General features: G+C 39.2%; 2 protein-coding genes and 1 long non-coding RNA gene across 3 annotated transcripts in view; 2 read left to right on the top strand and 1 right to left on the bottom strand.

Annotated features, from left to right (window-relative positions):
• LOC134667969 (uncharacterized) overlaps nt 1–19,358 on the bottom strand; it is a 125,180-nt gene that overhangs the window by 72,203 nt on the left and 33,619 nt on the right. Inside the window, exon 2 of the mRNA XM_063525408.1 lies at nt 8,242–8,751. Within this exon, the coding sequence (XP_063381478.1) occupies nt 8,242–8,593 (352 nt within the window). The 5' untranslated portion in view covers nt 8,594–8,751. The remainder of the gene's footprint in view (nt 1–8,241; nt 8,752–19,358) is intronic.
• LOC134668336 (uncharacterized) lies at nt 12,284–13,544 on the top strand. The gene is made up of 2 exons (XM_063525816.1): nt 12,284–13,410; nt 13,535–13,544. The coding sequence occupies exons 1-2, from the start codon at nt 12,284–12,286 to the stop codon at nt 13,542–13,544; spliced, it is 1,137 nt and encodes a 378-aa protein (XP_063381886.1).
• LOC134668236 (uncharacterized) lies at nt 13,648–14,192 on the top strand. Its single transcript, XR_010098748.1, has 2 exons — nt 13,648–13,756; nt 13,887–14,192. It is a non-coding gene; the product is annotated as an uncharacterized LOC134668236 (long non-coding RNA).

Here is a 19,358-nt window from a genome sequence, read left to right on the forward strand (position 1 = left end):
TCTTATAGACTAGTTATAAATTTGATGTAGATTTGTTTTGGAAACGATCTGTCCGTGTTAAAAGTGACGTTTATGGTTAAAATGTCACTTTTGACACTGACAGATCATATCCATAACAAGCCCAGATCAAATTCATAACCTGTTATTACAGTCAGAATACGCCTTCAGTGTGATTCTGGTTATGACCGATATTATTATTCATAATTATTTTCATCACACTTGCTCGAAAAATACTTTATTTCATGCAGGTGTACTGAAAGACAAAGGCCTATATATTTTTAAATTATGTCACTAATTCATTCGAACTATAAAATTTTTTGTTTAAAGTCAACGTATAAAGGAGTTTTACATTTAAAATACCGATGTTTATTATTTAATATTTTTGCTTATACTTACAAATATTTCATTAGATTAATTTAATAGCAGTTTTAAATTTTTGAAGTGATAACTTCTTTTGCGGCGCTGAGCACTTTTTGAGGTGGGGAAAAAATGATAAACTCGAGACAGCGTAACGCGTAACGCGCTGACGTCATTTGTGACGGACAATGTTATTCACCAAAGAACTTTAGTCATAACTTATCATAATCAGGTAAATTATTTAAAACATGACTTTTATATTAAGCAATAAAGCTCAATGTTCTAATCTTGTACGGGCTGAAATACGAGGATCTCACAGTTACATTCTAACTTTATATCACTCCAATATAATTCAATAAAGCTACATCTTGATGAAATCGCTAATAAAATTGAACTCTAGTACTGGTGAATAAAACTCAAAATATCATGATCAAATATGTTTAGATGCGAGGTCTGCAAGGTAACTTTACAATTTCTATTCGAATTTTAAACAAATGCTACAAATTTAAGCTCACTGGCCAGCAATTTCGGAACTAAAGTTTTTCAATAGAAAGGTGGATGGGTCAATTATACATACTCGTAGTGCTGCAGACATTTTGGACTAGTCATTGAGTTTTCACTTCTGTCGGCACTCCCGGAGTGCAACCCGTTGTTTTTTTTACACAATTTTCAATTGTGGCTGAATGTCGATGCCTACACTGCCAAAAATTTTCAATACGGCAACGTCACCGTATTTAAGAATTCGCTTGAAATTTAGTGTTTTCCTTCGCAAGTGTGATGATCACGGAAGAAAGAATGAGCGCGCCGCGCTCTGATGATAAACATTGTGTGTAACTTCAAGGGTAAGAATATTAATACAATGATATTATGATATTTGCACAATGTACTATTGTGCCCCACGTTGCACAATGTATACTATTGTAATAAATTTTTAGGGTTTTGTTTTCGGTTCTGTTTCGTATGTTTTTCGTACCAAAATTGAGTCATAGGTATGCATTGAGAGCATTGTCAGATTAATATCTAATATAAAACTATTCTAATTCGAATTAAGGTGCTACGAGTATATGAACCTACACGTGTGTACAAAGAGCTAAATATAATGAAAAAGCTTTAACACTTAATTGTCAACCCGATTAAGCCCGAGATACACGTCTTGTTAGTTGTTATTTATAGTTAGCTGTCGGGCTATCAAGGTATTAGTGGCCTGTCGGAAGTTCTAATGAACCTGTTGCGTGAGTGATGGACAGGCGACGTCTAGGAATTCTTACCCATGATCGGACACGCCCGGGCCCTCCTAAATTTAAAGCTTTCAAATGCTTGTCCGATAATAATGCAATAAATAAATACTGTAGTGAAACTCTCCTCCTCCCGTGTATGAATACTGTATCTTCAGACTATAAATATGATACACAATGATGATTTTTCAATAATGTTCGTTTGAATTTGATTAGTATTTTTTTACAGTTATAGTATTTGCGTTGGTGAGGTGAAAAATTGAAATATTTTACTGTAACTAAATTTAAATACAAGAAATACTAATCATATGAAACGAAGAAAAAACGATTCTCTTTTTCAAGTTATATCGGGTAGGATTTAACAGATGTAGAAATGACTGTTCTCTAAAGAAAGCAACACGGCTCTGCCAATCTACTGACAATTTTGATTTGAGCCCATAGCACAATCGGATTAGGACTAACCTCGAAATCTCTAGAACAGTCCTGAAATTTGGTAGGTATGTTAATTAAAGGTTTTTATGTACATACTATTTGACTTTTGGGGACCTCGAGGAACCGCCGCCATCTAGGAAAATGTGTGCTAATTTAAGTTCTCTACAATGATGTATGACAATATGATGTAAGTCAACATTAAAATCGATTAAATTGTACAGAAAAAAGTCTTCGACACCTTTGCCGATAAAAATACCTATATGTTATTAGAGAAAATACTTGATGAATCCAGATTTAGCTTTCAGGGGACATTTCCTTTTAATAGCAGTGTTGTAGGAATATCAATTCCACGTTTGTCTATACACTTGTACATGATCTACCCCATAATCAACATTTTACTCGACTGCGACTTCACCAGAAAGTAATAGGGTTATGGGTTTAAGTACTGATATTCAGTACATCCTACAGGATTTTAAATCACACACAGGATACACACACAGGATTTTTTTAAATGATATATCGGTAGATTCGTTTTGTCTTTTACAACCTGTATTCACTTGTTTTATTAAAGACAAATCAAAACAGCCGCCTTAAGAGAAGAGGACTAAACTACTGAGCGGATTTCAATAACATAGACATCAGTAGATCCATAATTGGAACACGAGTGCTATGCAATACAAACTTGATGAAATGTGTCTAGGAGATACATTTTGGGCTAAATAATGTGATTGCAAAAACAAATTTTACTCGTAGGTAGGCCTTAAATGTGTCAAACAATAGTGACAGCTGTAATCAAAGGATTTTGGAAAATAAGTTTTTACTGTATCGCAGTTCTTTTTGTAATTTTGATACTTAGTGCTTAAAACAGTATGTCGTTAGTGGTATGAATGTTTCTCTTTAAAGAACATAATAAGTAAGCGTTATTAGCATCAACAGGAACATCGTAGAAATGTATTTTGCTGCCATACTTTTTTGTTTATCTCTAGACTTCCATTTATAAACTCTCATTGATTCTATGTAATGGCGTGGGATGTGTTGATTAGGTTTAATTACTCTTTTACTTATTTTCGTTACTAAGAAGTGTCCGTTGGAATCTAATATGCAGTATGTATGAGATCGTAAGAAATATTATTAAATTTATGGTATATATATATATATATAGGATGCTTATCGAATCGTAGGCCAAATTCGGCATGATCCTTTGACCCAAAAATTTATAGGATCCCTGAATGCGTGTCTTAAAATTTTACCTTCGGGGAGTTAATTGCGCTATAAAGAATTGCAGGAGTGACTTTTACTCTAACTACGTCGATCTGCAGAATCAGAAAAAATTTCCATTTTAAGCGATTCTAGAACACTGTCAATCGTCCTGTAACAATATTTTAGGCTGATGAAATCCTAAGGTCATAAAACTCATAACGATAAAAAAAAATTACCCACCAGCCTAACTATATTTAAACCTAGAGTCAACAATGAACGGATATAAATATGGCAAAGTCATTGGTATATTTGGTATGTGTCGCACGTACAAGGACCGTACGTGGTGCGTCGTTGTACGAAACGATATACCGACTCCTTTTGAGGGTTCCGTAGTCAAAAAGGAACTCTTACGGATTTGCAAGGTTCACCTGGTTATCTATTTATATATTTCGGGTGTAGCTCAATGTGGCTTAGTGGACCCTCAGTAATTAAAAAAATGAAAAGCAATGAGTATAAACTGGGATCCCTTTATTTCCCATAAAGTTTTAAGTCATAATGTATTGTTTGTCATATTATCGTTACTCATAAATCTGAACCCGTAAAATTTTCAGGTTTTTCGTAAGGTTATTCTGTAGATAGGTTAGGTTAGCTTAGGTTTGTTTTATGGCAATCCTGAAAAGTTACGGGTTCCTGAGAAAAACCAATTATGACTAACGAAAATTCGGACAAACAATACATTATGACTTAAAACTATTCTGAAAGATCCGTATAAACTTTATGGCGATATAAAGGTAAAGTACCTAAAGTTTAGGACCATTTGCCGGGTTTTTAAACCTTTTATTGATTAGTAAAGTTGAAAGTACTATGTGTTATAAAAACCTGACAAGTACGAGTCGGACTCGCCCACCGAGGGTTCCGGACTCTTTAGTATTTGTTGTCATAGCGGCAACAGAAATACATCATCTGTGAAAATTTCAACTGTCTAGGTATCACGGTTCATGAGATACAATCTGGTGACAGACAGACGGACAGTGGAGTCTTAGCAATAGGGTCCCGTATCCAAAGAGTAAAAATACCCTTTGGGTTCAAAATCCTAATGTGAAGATTTCAAGTTTGAAAATGACGAGGAAGTAAACAAATTAAATATTAATACACAAATTGACTGAGCCCTACGGTAAGTTCAAGAAGGCTTGTGTTGTGGGTACTCGTTCCTTTACATCCGCTTGTTTCGCCACATTACGCACGCATAATGCGTAACCTACCTACTCCTAAAGCACCGACTGACAATATTCCAAATGCGATTACAAGATAAAAACCGGCCAAGTGGGAGTCAGACTCGCGTTCCTATGGTTCCGTACGTTACAAACTACTGACACAATATAGCTTAGGATATTAAGTTCACTTTTACTAACTACTAATTTGTTTTGTGAGATGTAAATTAATTAAGTAATTTGCATTATTCACTCACTCTGTTCACTAATGTCCATTATTCACTCGCTCTGTATTCTGATAATGTAAATTGAGGAAACTACTTATTTGTACCAACATAAAGGAATAATAAATAAGCTTTAAGAGGACGGTCACGGGACCGGAGCTAGCCCCCATGAATACCCGTCTCATGATAAGGTCACAGAATAAATAATAGTACTAGGTACAGAAGACTCACTCTCTAACAAAACGCGTCTGTTACGATCAGCACAGATATGGCCGCTAGGTGGCGACACCGCCACGCGCGGCTTATGGCAAACCCCAAAATTGGGGCCGAACGGATGCACTTTTAGCTACCTGTAGCAAATCGACGAAATCGCGGAGTGAGCCACGCCTGGTAAGGTCCATTTATTAAAGAGAAAGATAAAGATAGTTTATTATTTATTATTTTTTAGTTTATTGGCCGGAGGAAACGCTAAATCGGGAGTCATGGAGAATCAGGGGAGAGGCCTTTGCCCAGCAGTGGGACACACAAATAGGCTAAGAAAAAAAAATATTTATTACAATGCGCTTACTAACATCAAATAAAATATTAAGTGAATAAGCCCACGAAAACGGCTTGTTTGACTGAAGAGGACGGGGTTAATTAACGCCAAATATAATCGAAATACTAAGGCGGGTAATGTTCGCCTCGGGTTTATAATTTGAGCCTCATCACTTATTTTTAAGACTCCATTACGTCTTGCAAGACTCGATTATTCTGCAGCTAGGGTGTTAAGGGCAGGCAGGGCCATGGGGCAAGTGCGCCTTCTCTAGAAATACACGTAGGGTTAACAGCAGTGCCCGACTATCGAGTCCACCATCGGGTAGGTACAATATAAATACTTACATACATTTCGCGTTGTTTAATGTAAAATTTAATAAGTCTACCATGAGAATAGTGGAGGACCGCTACTCGTTTACAAACGTCCTCATTTTCCTCCCTGAATATGGACATTAGGGAAAATATCTTTTCATAATAAAATTATTGTATGTATGTGTGTCTATAATGCGCCTTTTTAAAGGTTTCGTAGGATACCTAGAAACCCTTATAGTTTCTCCATGTCTGTCCGAGGCTTCGCTTCGTGATCGGTATTGCTAGAAAGCTGCAATTTGGCATGGAAACGCATTGCGAAAGAAAGGTAATATAAAAACTTTAAAAAAAACAACGGTTTGCACTCCGGGAGTGCCGGCAGAAGTGAAAACTCAGTGACATTAATAACAGCGCCCTCTAGTGCAAAATGTTTGCAGCACTATGTATAATTGAGGTTAACGCCATCTAGCGTTATTTCGTCGCGTTACTTGAAACCCCTAAGCACATCACTGTTAGTACTCGAGTTTATGAAACTCCCTAGGTGGCATGTAAATCAATAAAAAAAATTCAATGACATTGTAACAGTCAGGTTACGTGTCCGTCTTACGGTCACGTGACATCTGTTACGAGTTTAACATTTTTTCCCCATCACAAAAAGTGCACAGAGCCGCTAAAGACGTTTTCACTTCAAAAAATTTTTGATTAAGTCCCGTTGTACAATTTAATAATACCTAATTATGCTAAACTGGTGCTGGTTAACCCTGTACATTGTGACTATCGGCGCGATTCGAACTTTAAGATATCGCGCCGTTAGACATTCACTAGATATGAAATAGTAAAGATATGTGACACTCCACGGCAAAAGGTACCTTATGGCAGCTGGCGTTTACGCTTATTATTAACGCCGCTCCAATATTAAGTCGGGGTAATGGTACCTTTCGCCGCGGAACGTCACATATCTTTACTATATCTTATCTAGCGCATCTCTAATTCATTTCCCGAATCGCGCCGTAAGTAATGATAGCGTTATGCGTTGAGCACAAAGGCCGGGCCGGCCGCTCCGACAGGCAGCAATGCCGTACATATTAAACGGATCACAGGTTGCGGTGAACCTGTGCACACGCCGCCTGTTACGTGGGACTACAGTAAGCACTAGCTTTTGGCATTTGCCGCCTATCCGCACTCGACATGCCCACTTAATGTCCTGCAGCTCGTTCGGATGTCTGTTATGACGGCTACACATTTCATTGGGGACATCCGCGTGATGATTGCAGTACGTCTGTTCTATAGTTAATGCGCATTTAACATTTCAATTTTGTTGATTGCGTGTGCTCATGTGCACTAGAACACATTTGTGCGAATGTTGTGAACTTATATTTAAGCATAATATATTGTAAGTATTAATAGTGATCTCGATTTCAATTGTAATTGCTTTTCAACCTTATTAAACCGGAAATAGGTGGATTTCTGTAATAAGAGTATTAAATATTAGGTGTATCATGCTACGCAAAAGTACCAAAATATTTTTATTGATGTATATTGTAGAAATTACATGCAATTATAATTACATTACATTAGATGGACAGACGACCTTGTTAAGGCCGCCGGAAGACGCTGGATGCGGGTCGCTTCCAACCGGTACGAATGGAGGTCCAAGGGGGAGGCCTATGTTCAGCAGTGGACGTGGCTGAGATGATGATGATGATTGTAGAAATTACACAATAACCAATAATATTAATAGTTTAACTACTTATTCACGTGATTTTTTCTATCGCGAGGCTATAAAACGAATTGGTAACAATGTTCTAAAATGGCCAAACGCAGTGAAAGAGCGAAACTAATTCTTTGAGTTTAGTTCTTTTAGCGCCACTTGCACTATCCCACTAAACCGGTGTTAACCGGTTAAACCGTTAACCTATTGTCAAATTGTAGGTACTGGTAACCAAAGTAACTCTAAGTTTAACCGGTTGACACCGGGTTAGTGAATGGTGCAAGTGGCCTTTAGTCTCCCAAATACAAAACAAAAAAAAATAACGGGTTGCACTCCGAGAGTGTCGACAGAAGTGAAAACTCAATAATTAGTCCAAAATGTCTGCAGCACTATGTATAATTGACCTCCATCCTCCTTTCTATTGTAAACTTTAGTTCCGAAATTGCTGCTCAGTGAGCTTGTTTAAAATTCGAAATTCAAATTTTTAGCGTTATAGTTAATTGTTTAAAATTCGAATAGACCTCGCATCTAAATATATTTGATCATGATATTTTGAGTTTTATTCACCGGTACTAGAGTTCACTTTTATTTGCGATTTAATCAAGATGTAGCTTTATTGAATTATATTTGAGTGATATAAAGTTAGAATGTAACAGTGAGATCCTCATATTTCCACCCGTACCAGATTTTTAAATGCCGTTTAAATGAGTGGCCATCCAAAAGTTACGGTCACGTGATCGCCTTACGCTGTCTCGAGTTTATCATTTTTTCCCCACCTCAATAAGTGCCCAGCGCCGCTAAAGAAGATTTCACTTCAAAAAAAAAAATATCTCACGAGATGAACATCCCACGATAAAGACGTGCCTTTGAGCGTGTTTAACGTTATGCTCGCTTCTTTGTGGCTAAATACAGCTATATATTTTTTTTTTAGACACGTCGACTCTATGTACTATGACCGATGGTTTTGTATAATATTAAACCGTTGTTATTATCAGCAACGTCACTAAAATAAATTCTAAACTTACCAATTTGGGGTACATCATAAGGTCGACTGGACCGCGAAGCTCGTAGCATCATCTGATTCGCGATCTCCGAAGGGAGGCGTGGGGCACGTTTAGACCAGGCTCGGTTGCGTCTTCGTTCTTTGTGGAGAGCACCAGCGGGTAGAGACGGTGGGACCTGGTGCGCCGGCGCTGACACAGGCGCGGGCGCTAGCGCCGCTGACTCAGGCTCGGGGTCGAAGAGGTCGTGCAGGGGCCGCGCGTGCGCTAGCTCGCGGTCGCGCGCTCCGCGCCACTCCGCTGCGTAGCGGCGCGGCGCAGTTTCGGCCGCCGAGCGCAGCGTCAGCGCCGCCAAGACCATGCAGTACACCCGCATGCTGTCACCCACCTCCCACCACTCGCGCGTACTAAGTACACAATCTACGCACACCCCGTGGGCGCACGCCCGACCACATTATAGACTTTTATCGCAGGTCGGGCCCGGATATGCTACTGTCTGATTCCCTCAACGACTTGTAATTAGCGTAGGCAGACCTGAAACAACACCAAAAGTTCTATAAGATTTTGATGTTATGCTAATAATAAATTATTATCCGTGCTCGTCGACGTCACCATCCCCCATGATGAGAATCTCGTGAAGGCCGAGAAGGACAAGTCCTGCAAGTACCTAGACTTAACTCATGAGATTACCGCCATGTGGGATGTTGACTTGACGATCATTGTTCCGATAGTCGTGTCAGCGAACGGTTTCATAGCGAAGAGTCTCGACCAACACCTAGAGAGACTCTCGCTGGGTGGCTGGATCAAGGGTCAGATGCAGAAGGCGGTAATTTTGGACACGGCGCGTATAGTACGTCAGTTCCTCACTCTGCGGCCCTGACCACCAGGCGGCACCCTAGGTTAGGTTTTTTATAATGTGTTTATATGTATTTTTAATTGTTTTGTAAGTGTTTTAAAAACAATGATGAATAAAGAGAATTATTATTGTAGGTATGCTTTTGGCACATGTTTTCGAAACATACTGTTCTATATGATAAAATAAATAAATATTTTGGGACAATCTTACAGAAATTGACCTAGTTTCAAAGTAACCTCAATAAGGCTTGTGGAAAAAATAACGCCGAAAAGTACCGATGATTTTTCGTTTCCAGAAAGTTGGTACTATATTTAATCATTACAATAAATAACGCATTATTGTGGAAACAGAAACCGCAGGCCTAACGTTAGACATCACCTGGCAGTAGTTTCTCCCAACAGATTCGTCTGGAAATGTCATATTTGAATTAAATACATAATTCCCCTTAACCAAACCCCGAAGTCAACAACTTGCATCCTTCTGGGCCTACATTCTCTGACTTCCACTGATGAAAAGCTGCCAGACGCCTCGCCTGTATCCTGTAATAAGGATAGTACAGCAAACTTAATTGCCAAGTCTCGTTGCTCTCATTAACCATTTTCCGAGGGTAACTTTTCGTCTGTAAACATCAAAGCTCAAAGTTATGAAGACACCGTATTCTTCGCACATGTTTAAAGTTACCGACAACTTAGTAAGAAAAACATTAAACAACGTAATCCTTTGGGTAGATGCAACAAACGTATTGTTGGCTATATATTAGGAAAATGTTCAAAGTTTCACAATAAAAACAAGTTTTCGTAAAGTAAGTGTCAGCTACCTTCTCCGAGACTTGGTACTTGCCTAGTGAGTTTATGTTTTTAATCTTATTTGTTATTTAAAGGAGAGATCAACTCAGTGAATGCCTAGAATTCGTAAAGAGCAACATTTGTAAGCAAATACATGAATTTGATAATCATTTCTTACAATATTTATTTACGGGAAAGTATCAAGCGAAGGATTGGAACTAAAGTGAAAAAATAAATGCTATGCCACTGTTTTATTTCATTATGTGTATGTGTTATGTTGTCTTTGTTTATGTTATTGTTCATTTATTGTAAACTACGTGTATGTGAGGTGTGCAATAAAGAGTGTTGTATTGTATTGTGTGTATGTACTAATGTACGGACAATCTAAAGTACCTCATCAATACGACTATACATATATCTGTGAAACTGACTTGAATTTTTAAGAAGATACAGCTTACAGTTAAGGCAGGGGTGTCCCTGCCTAAGGATAAGTGTGTACTTATCCCACATACGCAACACAGGTATGCAATACTTGACTATAGGCCAAAGGTATGGTGCAATCTTTTCATTAATGGCGCCATAACCTGCAGCCTACTCTCGAGTAGATGGCGTTAATATTAATATTTAATAAAACACTGATTTAAACTTTCACGATTATTAAACATTATCAAACTGCACAACGGGACTTAATCGCGTATTTAAGTTTTAAGATTTACCTCCGACGTTTCGAGGACGGCGTTGTCCCCGTGGTCTCGGAGAAGACTGGCTCAAGTTGACATCAACATCTTCTAGCCGCGCGAGTTTTTCGAACTAGGTGCACTTGGTCTTGTTTATCAGTTTGAACGTTTTGCGCACTAGGGATGTCACTCTGTCGACACACAAGACTAACGATATTCGATTTATCGACTGTCGATATTCGTTTCCGCTTACATTTACTAATGACTGGATTCCATGTGGATGAGATCTTAAAACCCTCGTCCCGATTAAAATTGCAATGTTTTTTGATTTCAATGGCTTCCCGCACTTTTCTACTGTAGAAATGGCGATCCGTGGAGAGGATTTTAGGGTTATGCAGCTCAATCCAGTGGTTTGGTCCTGACTCCAGCAAATGCTCAGCCACCGCAGACTTGTTGACCTGACGATTTTTGACAGCTGCGATATGTTCCTTAACTCTTTCTGCTATGGTGCGCTTAGTTTCTCCGATATAGGAACTACCACAACTGCAATCTATTTTATAAACGCCAGGTGACTGGAACGGAATAACCTCCTTCGGTGACCTTAGGCTCCCTGCTACTTTGGATAAAGGTGTGTACACCGTCTTTATAGAGTACTTTCCAAGTACTGTGCCAACTTTATCCGTTACCCCTTTTACATACGGCAAAAATGCCGGCTGTCTGGAGACATCAGGACATTTCCGCCTTGCCTTTCGTCTGGGTTGCCACTTTTTTACCTTGTACCCGTTCCTCCTTAGTACCTCCTGAATATGCGACATCTCACTCTCTAAATATTCAGGGTCACACAGATCATGTGCTCTGTTTACTAGCGAGGTAACCACCGATTGTAAGTGACGAGGATGGTGGTGAGAAAGGGCGTTCAAATACCTGTCAGTGTGTGTAGGTTTCCTATAAACAGTATGAGTTAGGGTTCCGTCCACTCGACCGATCACTTTCACGTCCAAAAACGGCAAACTGCGCTGTGATTCCAATTCATACGTGAACTTCGTCTTCGGATGAATTGAATTTAGATATCGGAGTAGTTGCTCCACCTCCTGCTTCCCACCCTTCATAATACAGAAAACATCATCCACATAGCGCTTCCACAACTTCACCGCCCAAGGCTGCAAGTTTATACTGGCTTCGATATGCTCCATCCAGATATTTGCCAAGACCGGTGCTACAGGGCTACCCATGGCTACCCCATCAATCTGGAGGTAATGCTTTCCACAATACAAAAAGTAGCTTCCTTCCAAGCAGTTCCTCAGCAACACCATTACTGACTCCGATATACCCTCATCGCTCAGTTTCCTTCTGACTACTTCTAGACATTCTTTAACGGGAACATTGGTGAAGAGCGACTCAACGTCAAAGCTCACCATTACCTCATCTGGTTCCAGCGTTATTCCCTTGAGAATATCTATAAAGTGACGAGAGTCCTTCACAAAAGACGACGTACTGCCCACAAGCGGCTGCAACACCGACGCAACATGCTTTGCAAGATCGTAAGTGGGAGAAGAGATTTGACTCACGATAGGCCGCAAAGGCACATTCCTTTTATGTACTTTTGGCAATCCGTACAGTTTAGGTGGCAGTACGATCTTGGGTTTGTACAACCGATCGAACACGTCTTCTTCGAACAACTCCCTGTTGTCTTTGATACATTGGATAATGCAACTGTTAGCGTACTGGAAAAAGGCTTAAATTTTGCAATGACGCCTAAGAGGGTTCCGTATGAGACTGTGATCTGTGGTGTTGAGGAGGCTATAACGCGTAACAAGGTGCCGTCGTGCGACGCGGAAGAGTTAAGACAGGATGTTGCCGTTATTCTAAGGAAAGCCAAACTTCCAAAGAGTAATACCACTGCGGAGGAGCGATCAGCCCTTAGGGATCTAAAGGAAAATGAGGACATCCTGGTTCTTAAGGCTGACAAGGGAAACGCCACTGTAGTGATGGACTCAACGGATTATGACAGCAAAATACGGCACTTACTGGATGACAGTCTCGTATACAAGCCTGTTTCGTACAACCCTACAGCTAGGGTCTCTCGTCGCATTAGGGCTGTCATCAAAGACAACAGGGAGTTGTTCGAAGAAGACGTGTTCGATCGGTTGTACAAACCCAAGATCGTACTGCCACCTAAACTGTACGGATTGCCAAAAGTACATAAAAGGAATGTGCCTTTGCGGCCTATCGTGAGTCAAATCTCTTCTCCCACTTACGATCTTGCAAAGCATGTTGCGTCGGTGTTGCAGCCGCTTGTGGGCAGTACGTCGTCTTTTGTGAAGGACTCTCGTCACTTTATAGATATTCTCAAGGGAATAACGCTGGAACCAGATGAGGTAATGGTGAGCTTTGACGTTGAGTCGCTCTTCACCAATGTTCCCGTTAAAGAATGTCTAGAAGTAGTCAGAAGGAAACTGAGCGATGAGGGTATATCGGAGTCAGTAATGGTGTTGCTGAGGAACTGCTTGGAAGGAAGCTACTTTTTGTATTGTGGAAAGCATTACCTCCAGATTGATGGGGTAGCCATGGGTAGCCCTGTAGCACCGGTCTTGGCAAATATCTGGATGGAGCATATCGAAGCCAGTATAAACTTGCAGCCTTGGGCGGTGAAGTTGTGGAAACGCTATGTGGATGATGTTTTCTGTATTATGAAGGGTGGGAAGCAGGAGGTGGAGCAACTACTCCGATATCTAAATTCAATTCATCCGAAGACGAAGTTCACGTATGAATTGGAATCACAGCGCAGTTTGCCGTTTTTGGACGTGAAAGTGATCGGTCGAGTGGACGGAACCCTAACTCATACTGTTTATAGGAAACCTACACACACTGACAGGTATTTGAACGCCCTTTCTCACCACCATCCTCGTCACTTACAATCGGTGGTTACCTCGCTAGTAAACAGAGCACATGATCTGTGTGACCCTGAATATTTAGAGAGTGAGATGTCGCATATTCAGGAGGTACTAAGGAGGAACGGGTACAAGGTAAAAAAGTGGCAACCCAGACGAAAGGCAAGGCGGAAATGTCCTGATGTCTCCAGACAGCCGGCATTTTTGCCGTATGTAAAAGGGGGTAACGGATAAAGTTGGCACAGTACTTGGAAAGTACTCTATAAAGACGGTGTACACACCTTTATCCAAAGTAGCAGGGAGCCTAAGGTCACCGAAGGACGTTATTCCGTTCCAGTCACCTGGCGTTTATAAAATAGATTGCAGTTGTGGTAGTTCCTATATCGGAGAAACTAAGCGCACCATAGCAGAAAGAGTTAAGGAACATATCGCAGCTGTCAAAAATCGTCAGGTCAACAAGTCTGCGGTGGCTGAGCATTTGCTGGAGTCAGGACCAAACCACTGGATTGAGCTGCATAACCCTAAAATCCTCTCCACGGATCGCCATTTCTACAGTAGAAAAGTGCGGGAAGCCATTGAAATCAAAAAACATTGCAATTTTAATCGGGACGAGGGTTTTAAGATCTCATCCACATGGAATCCAGTCATTAGTAAATGTAAGCGGAAACGAATATCGACAGTCGATAAATCGAATATCGTTAGTGTTGTGTGTCGACAGAGTGACATCCCTAGTGCGCAAAACGTTCAAACTGATAAACAAGACCAAGTGCACCTAGTTCGAAAAACTCGCGCGGCTAGAAGATGTTGATGTCAACTTGAGCCAGTCTTCTCCGAGACCACGGGGACAACGCCGTCCTCGAAACGTCGGAGGTAAATCTTAAAACTTAAATACGCGATTAAGTCCCGTTGTGCAGTTTGATAATATTTAATAAGTTAACACATATCATATGAAAGAATAAGGGTCAAAGTTAAAAATGGCGTTCTAACAGTTTCATGTTCTGTCGAAAGATGGCAGTTAATTTACAGTGGCTACATCATTCATTTTGACAATCCGTCTCTATACACTCTATTCTCTTTGGTATGATGAACCATACATTATGTTGAAAACAATTGAACTTGAATCCAGCTACATAAAAACTAATTTAATGTATTCAAAAGGTACTTAAATATACAATACAGTACGTAGCGGCCCCCTTTTTAAATACCTGTCGTTAAATTTAAATAATCACATTTATTTAGCAGTCATGACTATCATTAGTAAAGAATTTAAAAGTTAGTTTAAATATAATATTTAACGGAAGTAAACGGGCCGAAACCTGTGGCGTGTTATCGGCATGGCTATTTATAATCGGGTGGCGGTGCTCGGTGGGCGGTTGACGTCATCGTGGGCGCCCGCCGGGGGAGGCGCTGGCAGCGGGGGGCAGGCGCGCCCTCCGATACGCACTCGCAAATTCGCACCTCCATGAATGGACGAATTAAATTATCCTCTGTCGAGCACTGAATTTATACAAGCCTGACCTGAATACCAAAAGCCTTCTTTAAGAGGTTCTGTCATAATTTATCACTTGACACGGCTATTGCTCCTCCGTGTATGGTAATAGCTGCTATGTGCGGTAAGCGGTCTACCTACTGGAGAGATGCCGCGCGTGGTGGTCTCGAGCCTTGGCATGGACACAGAATAAATAATAGTACTAAGTACAGAAGACTCACTCTCTAACAAAACGTGTCTGTTACGATCATCACAGATATGGCCGCTAGGTGGCGACAGCGCCACGCGGGGCTTATGACAAACCCCAAAATTGGGGCCGAACGGATGTACTTTTAGCTACCTGTAGCAAAGCGACGAAATCGCGGAGTGAGACACGCCTGGCATGGATTAGTAATGAGCTCCAAATAAATAATACTTGTAAATTATACAGACAGTTAAGCTAAGCGTGATTTTAGTTCTATTCGAAAATTATGAACCTTACTGTTAGTAAGGTTAAAAAGATCGTAGTACAACATAACGTTAAAATCACACGGCCATTTGCGTAAATATTTAGTTACTTGTTAGGTACTAATAATTAATGGGAAAGGTGTTTCTGAGACGGATTATTTTGTATTTATTCTGGTACCTATTTTGTGAAGTTATGTCACATATATGTGTACCATGTAAAATTGGCTACAAATATTAAAAAATAAACGTGTTTTCACGAAGCAATTAAAACAAGCTCTGTCAATTAGTTTGATTACTTAATAATTAGTCGTTATTTCGGTCGGTAATTATAATCATATTACCTGCCATGTATTTAGTAAGTTAGAAGTAGTTTTTTGACCAATTAACCTATTAAAATAAAATTAAGAGTATTGCATTTAAAGGTATGCTCTCAACAAATTATAACATGTCGACAAGTTATGATTTGAATTTAGGGATACAGAACTGAGCAGCACTGTGCGTGTGTACCGCTGTAATAATCATTTTGTTCCGTGTCAACAAAATAATTCCACTTGATGTGGGTTTGAATTCAATTATACTTATCACGCAAGTAGGTATTTAGTTACCTAATCGCAGTGCTGGTACAAGAACGACGACCGGGCGTATATTCGACATTATTATAATGTCAACTCTTTATTACCTACATATAATTTATTTATTTTTACCATACGGCATTATAATTACCGCATATAATTTAAAAACTGGTCATCGGACTCGCGTTTCAAAGTACCTACCGTACATTACCCAATTTTTTACAATGTATTTTTTTATGTGGAACATGAATGAAATGTCTTTAAAAACCTGTAGGCGTCGGATTAAAAAATAAGAAATTAAGTCCAACTCACGCTTGACTCCACATTCCTAATAGATTTTCCTGTCATCTATAGGTAAAGAACTACATATTAGTGTATTTTTTTCAAAATTTTAGACCTGGTATTTTTGAAAATAAATGGAGGAGGGAATCGTCTGACACTGCCGTATTCGAACTTCAAGATATTCACAAGAGACGACACGTACTGGATCCATTCTAGATACGTTATAGTTTAGATATCAACTAGTTCTCTTTTGCAGCGCAATTCGGGCTACCAATGTCACTTTTACGTTAGATAGAGTAAGATATGTATTGGATGTGAATTGGATCTCTAAGTCATATCCTGTGGAAATCGTTCAAGAGTATCTCCAGAATCGCGCAAATGTCAAATTTTACAGGTTAGATCTTAAACATATCGTATCTTGGTGATGTCTAAAAGATATCTAATAGATGTCTATTTCAAAATCCGAATGGGGCCCACAGACAGACAGTAGCACGAGTTATCCTATAAGGGTTTCGTTTTTTCCTTTTGAGGTACGGAACCCTAAAAAAGTGCTTGAGGAAGGTTTAGGTGTATAATTTGTGTATAATGTGTAGGGAATGCAAATCGGTTATTATTTGTATGGAAATAATCGGTTTTTAACCGAAACCGCGGTTACTTCCATACAAAAAATAACCGATTTGCATTCCTTAAATGTGTGTAAGGACTGTTGTCTGTTGTTGTTGGACGGTGTCTCTTACCCCGAGAAACATAAAGTATTTACCCTTAACCCACCTAACCTTATAGCTTTTTTTGAATTACGAGTAGGTATGCCACTAATTCATATGAACTAAGTAGGTAGGTATAAATTGAAAATGTGTTTTACTTTTAAAATACTGACGTTTAGGTCATACACCCTCGTTTCCAATATTTCACTTACCCCTAAATAGCAAAATGTGCTATTCAACATATATTGCTATATTGTTGCATTTTCAAGACGGTGAAAAATATTTTCTGCAACCACAAAGGTTTCTCGTAGCTTTATAAATAGGTATCGTCGTTGCGTACGTGTCAAACACAGCACGTCGAGAAAGTAATTTACTATTTTTACTTGTAGGTACTTGCTGTCACACTCTTAAAGGGTTCACGTTCTAACATGTTCAGCGTAGATAGCAGTACAATTATTCTTGTCTCACCAAACTATGGGCCCGATTCGGATTTTGAAATAGACATCTATTAGATATCTTTTAGACATCACCAAGATACGATAACGATATGTTTAAGATCTAACCTGTCAAAGGACCCCGCAGCAAACATAAGGAAAAAGTGGTTTCAGTTAAATCTCACGAAATTTTATTATGATGTTAATTTGGCTCTCCTGATTATTTTTTTGTATGGGCACAACTCTCTCAGAAGTATTCTTTCAGAAATAATCAACTATATAATTTTCTATTTATGCGACATGTTTTCTAAAATCGATGTATTGTTATGACACGCACTGACAGTTACTGACGTTATATGGTGAAGCCACCAACTGTCAAGAGGAGGAATTACGTAAAAATGGCTAACAAACACATACCTATTATGTTCAAAACAATTACATTGATTATTTCTGAAAGTATACTTCTGAGAGAGTTGTGCCCATACAAAAAAATAATCAGGAGAACCAAATTAACATCATACTAAAATTTCGTGAGATTTAACTGAAACCACTTTTTCCCTATGTTTGCTGCGGGGTCCTTTGACATTTGCGCGATTCTGGAGATACTCTTGAAAGATTTCCACAGGATATGACTTAGAGATCCAATTCACATCTAATAGATATCTTACTATATCTAACGTAAAAGTGACATTGGTTGCCCGAATAGCGTTGCAAAACTAGTTGATATCTAAACTATAACGTATCTAGAATGGAACTAGTACGTGTCGTCTCTTATGAATATCTTGAAGTTCGAATACGGCAGTATATGAGAATTGAGATTACCCATCGTAACTGATGAGGTGGTGAGCTTTCTTTCGCTTACTCTACTAACACACGAGTTGTGTACCTAAATAAGTAACATTGATAAAAAAAAGTGCCGGCAGAAGTGAAAACTCAATGAAACAGTTTTTCGATCAGGTCACGTGTCTGTCTTACGAATTTTTAATCTGTCGAATCTGTCGGTCACGTGACCTGTCGCGAGTTTAACATTTTTCCCCATCACAAAAAGTGCACAGCGCCGCTAAAATGAAACTATAGAAGAATCATGTTAAACAATATTTCTGGGCATTATTTTAGACGACAAGTACTCACTCATGGGTATAACATCGATAAAGTGTGAAGCAATAGACGCTTTTGTATATACTTTGTAGGATTCTACATATATACTATACGTATGCTACGAGTCTGTAATTAACATAATTAGATTTTCAAATGTTTTTACTCGATTGAAAAGTCCTGTATCATGTCACATATGCATATGCATACCTACATGTAAATACATAATATATACATAATATATATGCATAATATATATGCGAGCATATGTATAAAATAACTAATCGGCGCGAATCGGGAAATGATTTAGAGATTCACTAGATATGAAATAGTAAAGATATGTGACGTTCCACGGCTAAAGGTACCATTGCCCTGGCTGAATATTGGAGACGCGTTAATAATAGCGTAAGCGCCAGCCGCCATAAGGTACCTTTTGCCGTGGAACGTCACATAACTATACTATTTCATATCTAGTGAATCTCTAAATAATTTCCCGAATCGCGCCGTAAGTCTACTTTAATATGTCGCGAACACTTAGCTCCCATTCGCACGACAGCTTTTTCAACGCGCGTTAAAAAAGCGTTTGAATGACACAAATGGATATCCATGTATGTATTCACACGACAGCGGTCCCAACTAGCAAATCTATGTGCTATAAAAGTTGAGAGCACGTTTTTATTTTCGCTTTTTGGTGCTATAAACGGTGTAAAAACAGTCGAATAAAAGTCCTGTAAGCGTTTACTCAACGCGAAAAGGCGCACTTATACAGACTAGAAGTGTTATAAAAATAGAGTAAGCGCTGTATAAGAAGCAAATCGATGCTGTAAGAGTTGAGTAAAAGTTGATATAAAGCGCTTCTAGTGTTTTAATAGCAACGATAGTGCTTTTATTCGATTATTTGTTCTATAA

The sequence above is a fragment of the Cydia fagiglandana genome, chromosome 10, assembly GCF_963556715.1.
Source record: "Cydia fagiglandana chromosome 10, ilCydFagi1.1, whole genome shotgun sequence".
NCBI lineage: Eukaryota > Metazoa > Arthropoda > Insecta > Lepidoptera > Tortricidae > Cydia > Cydia fagiglandana.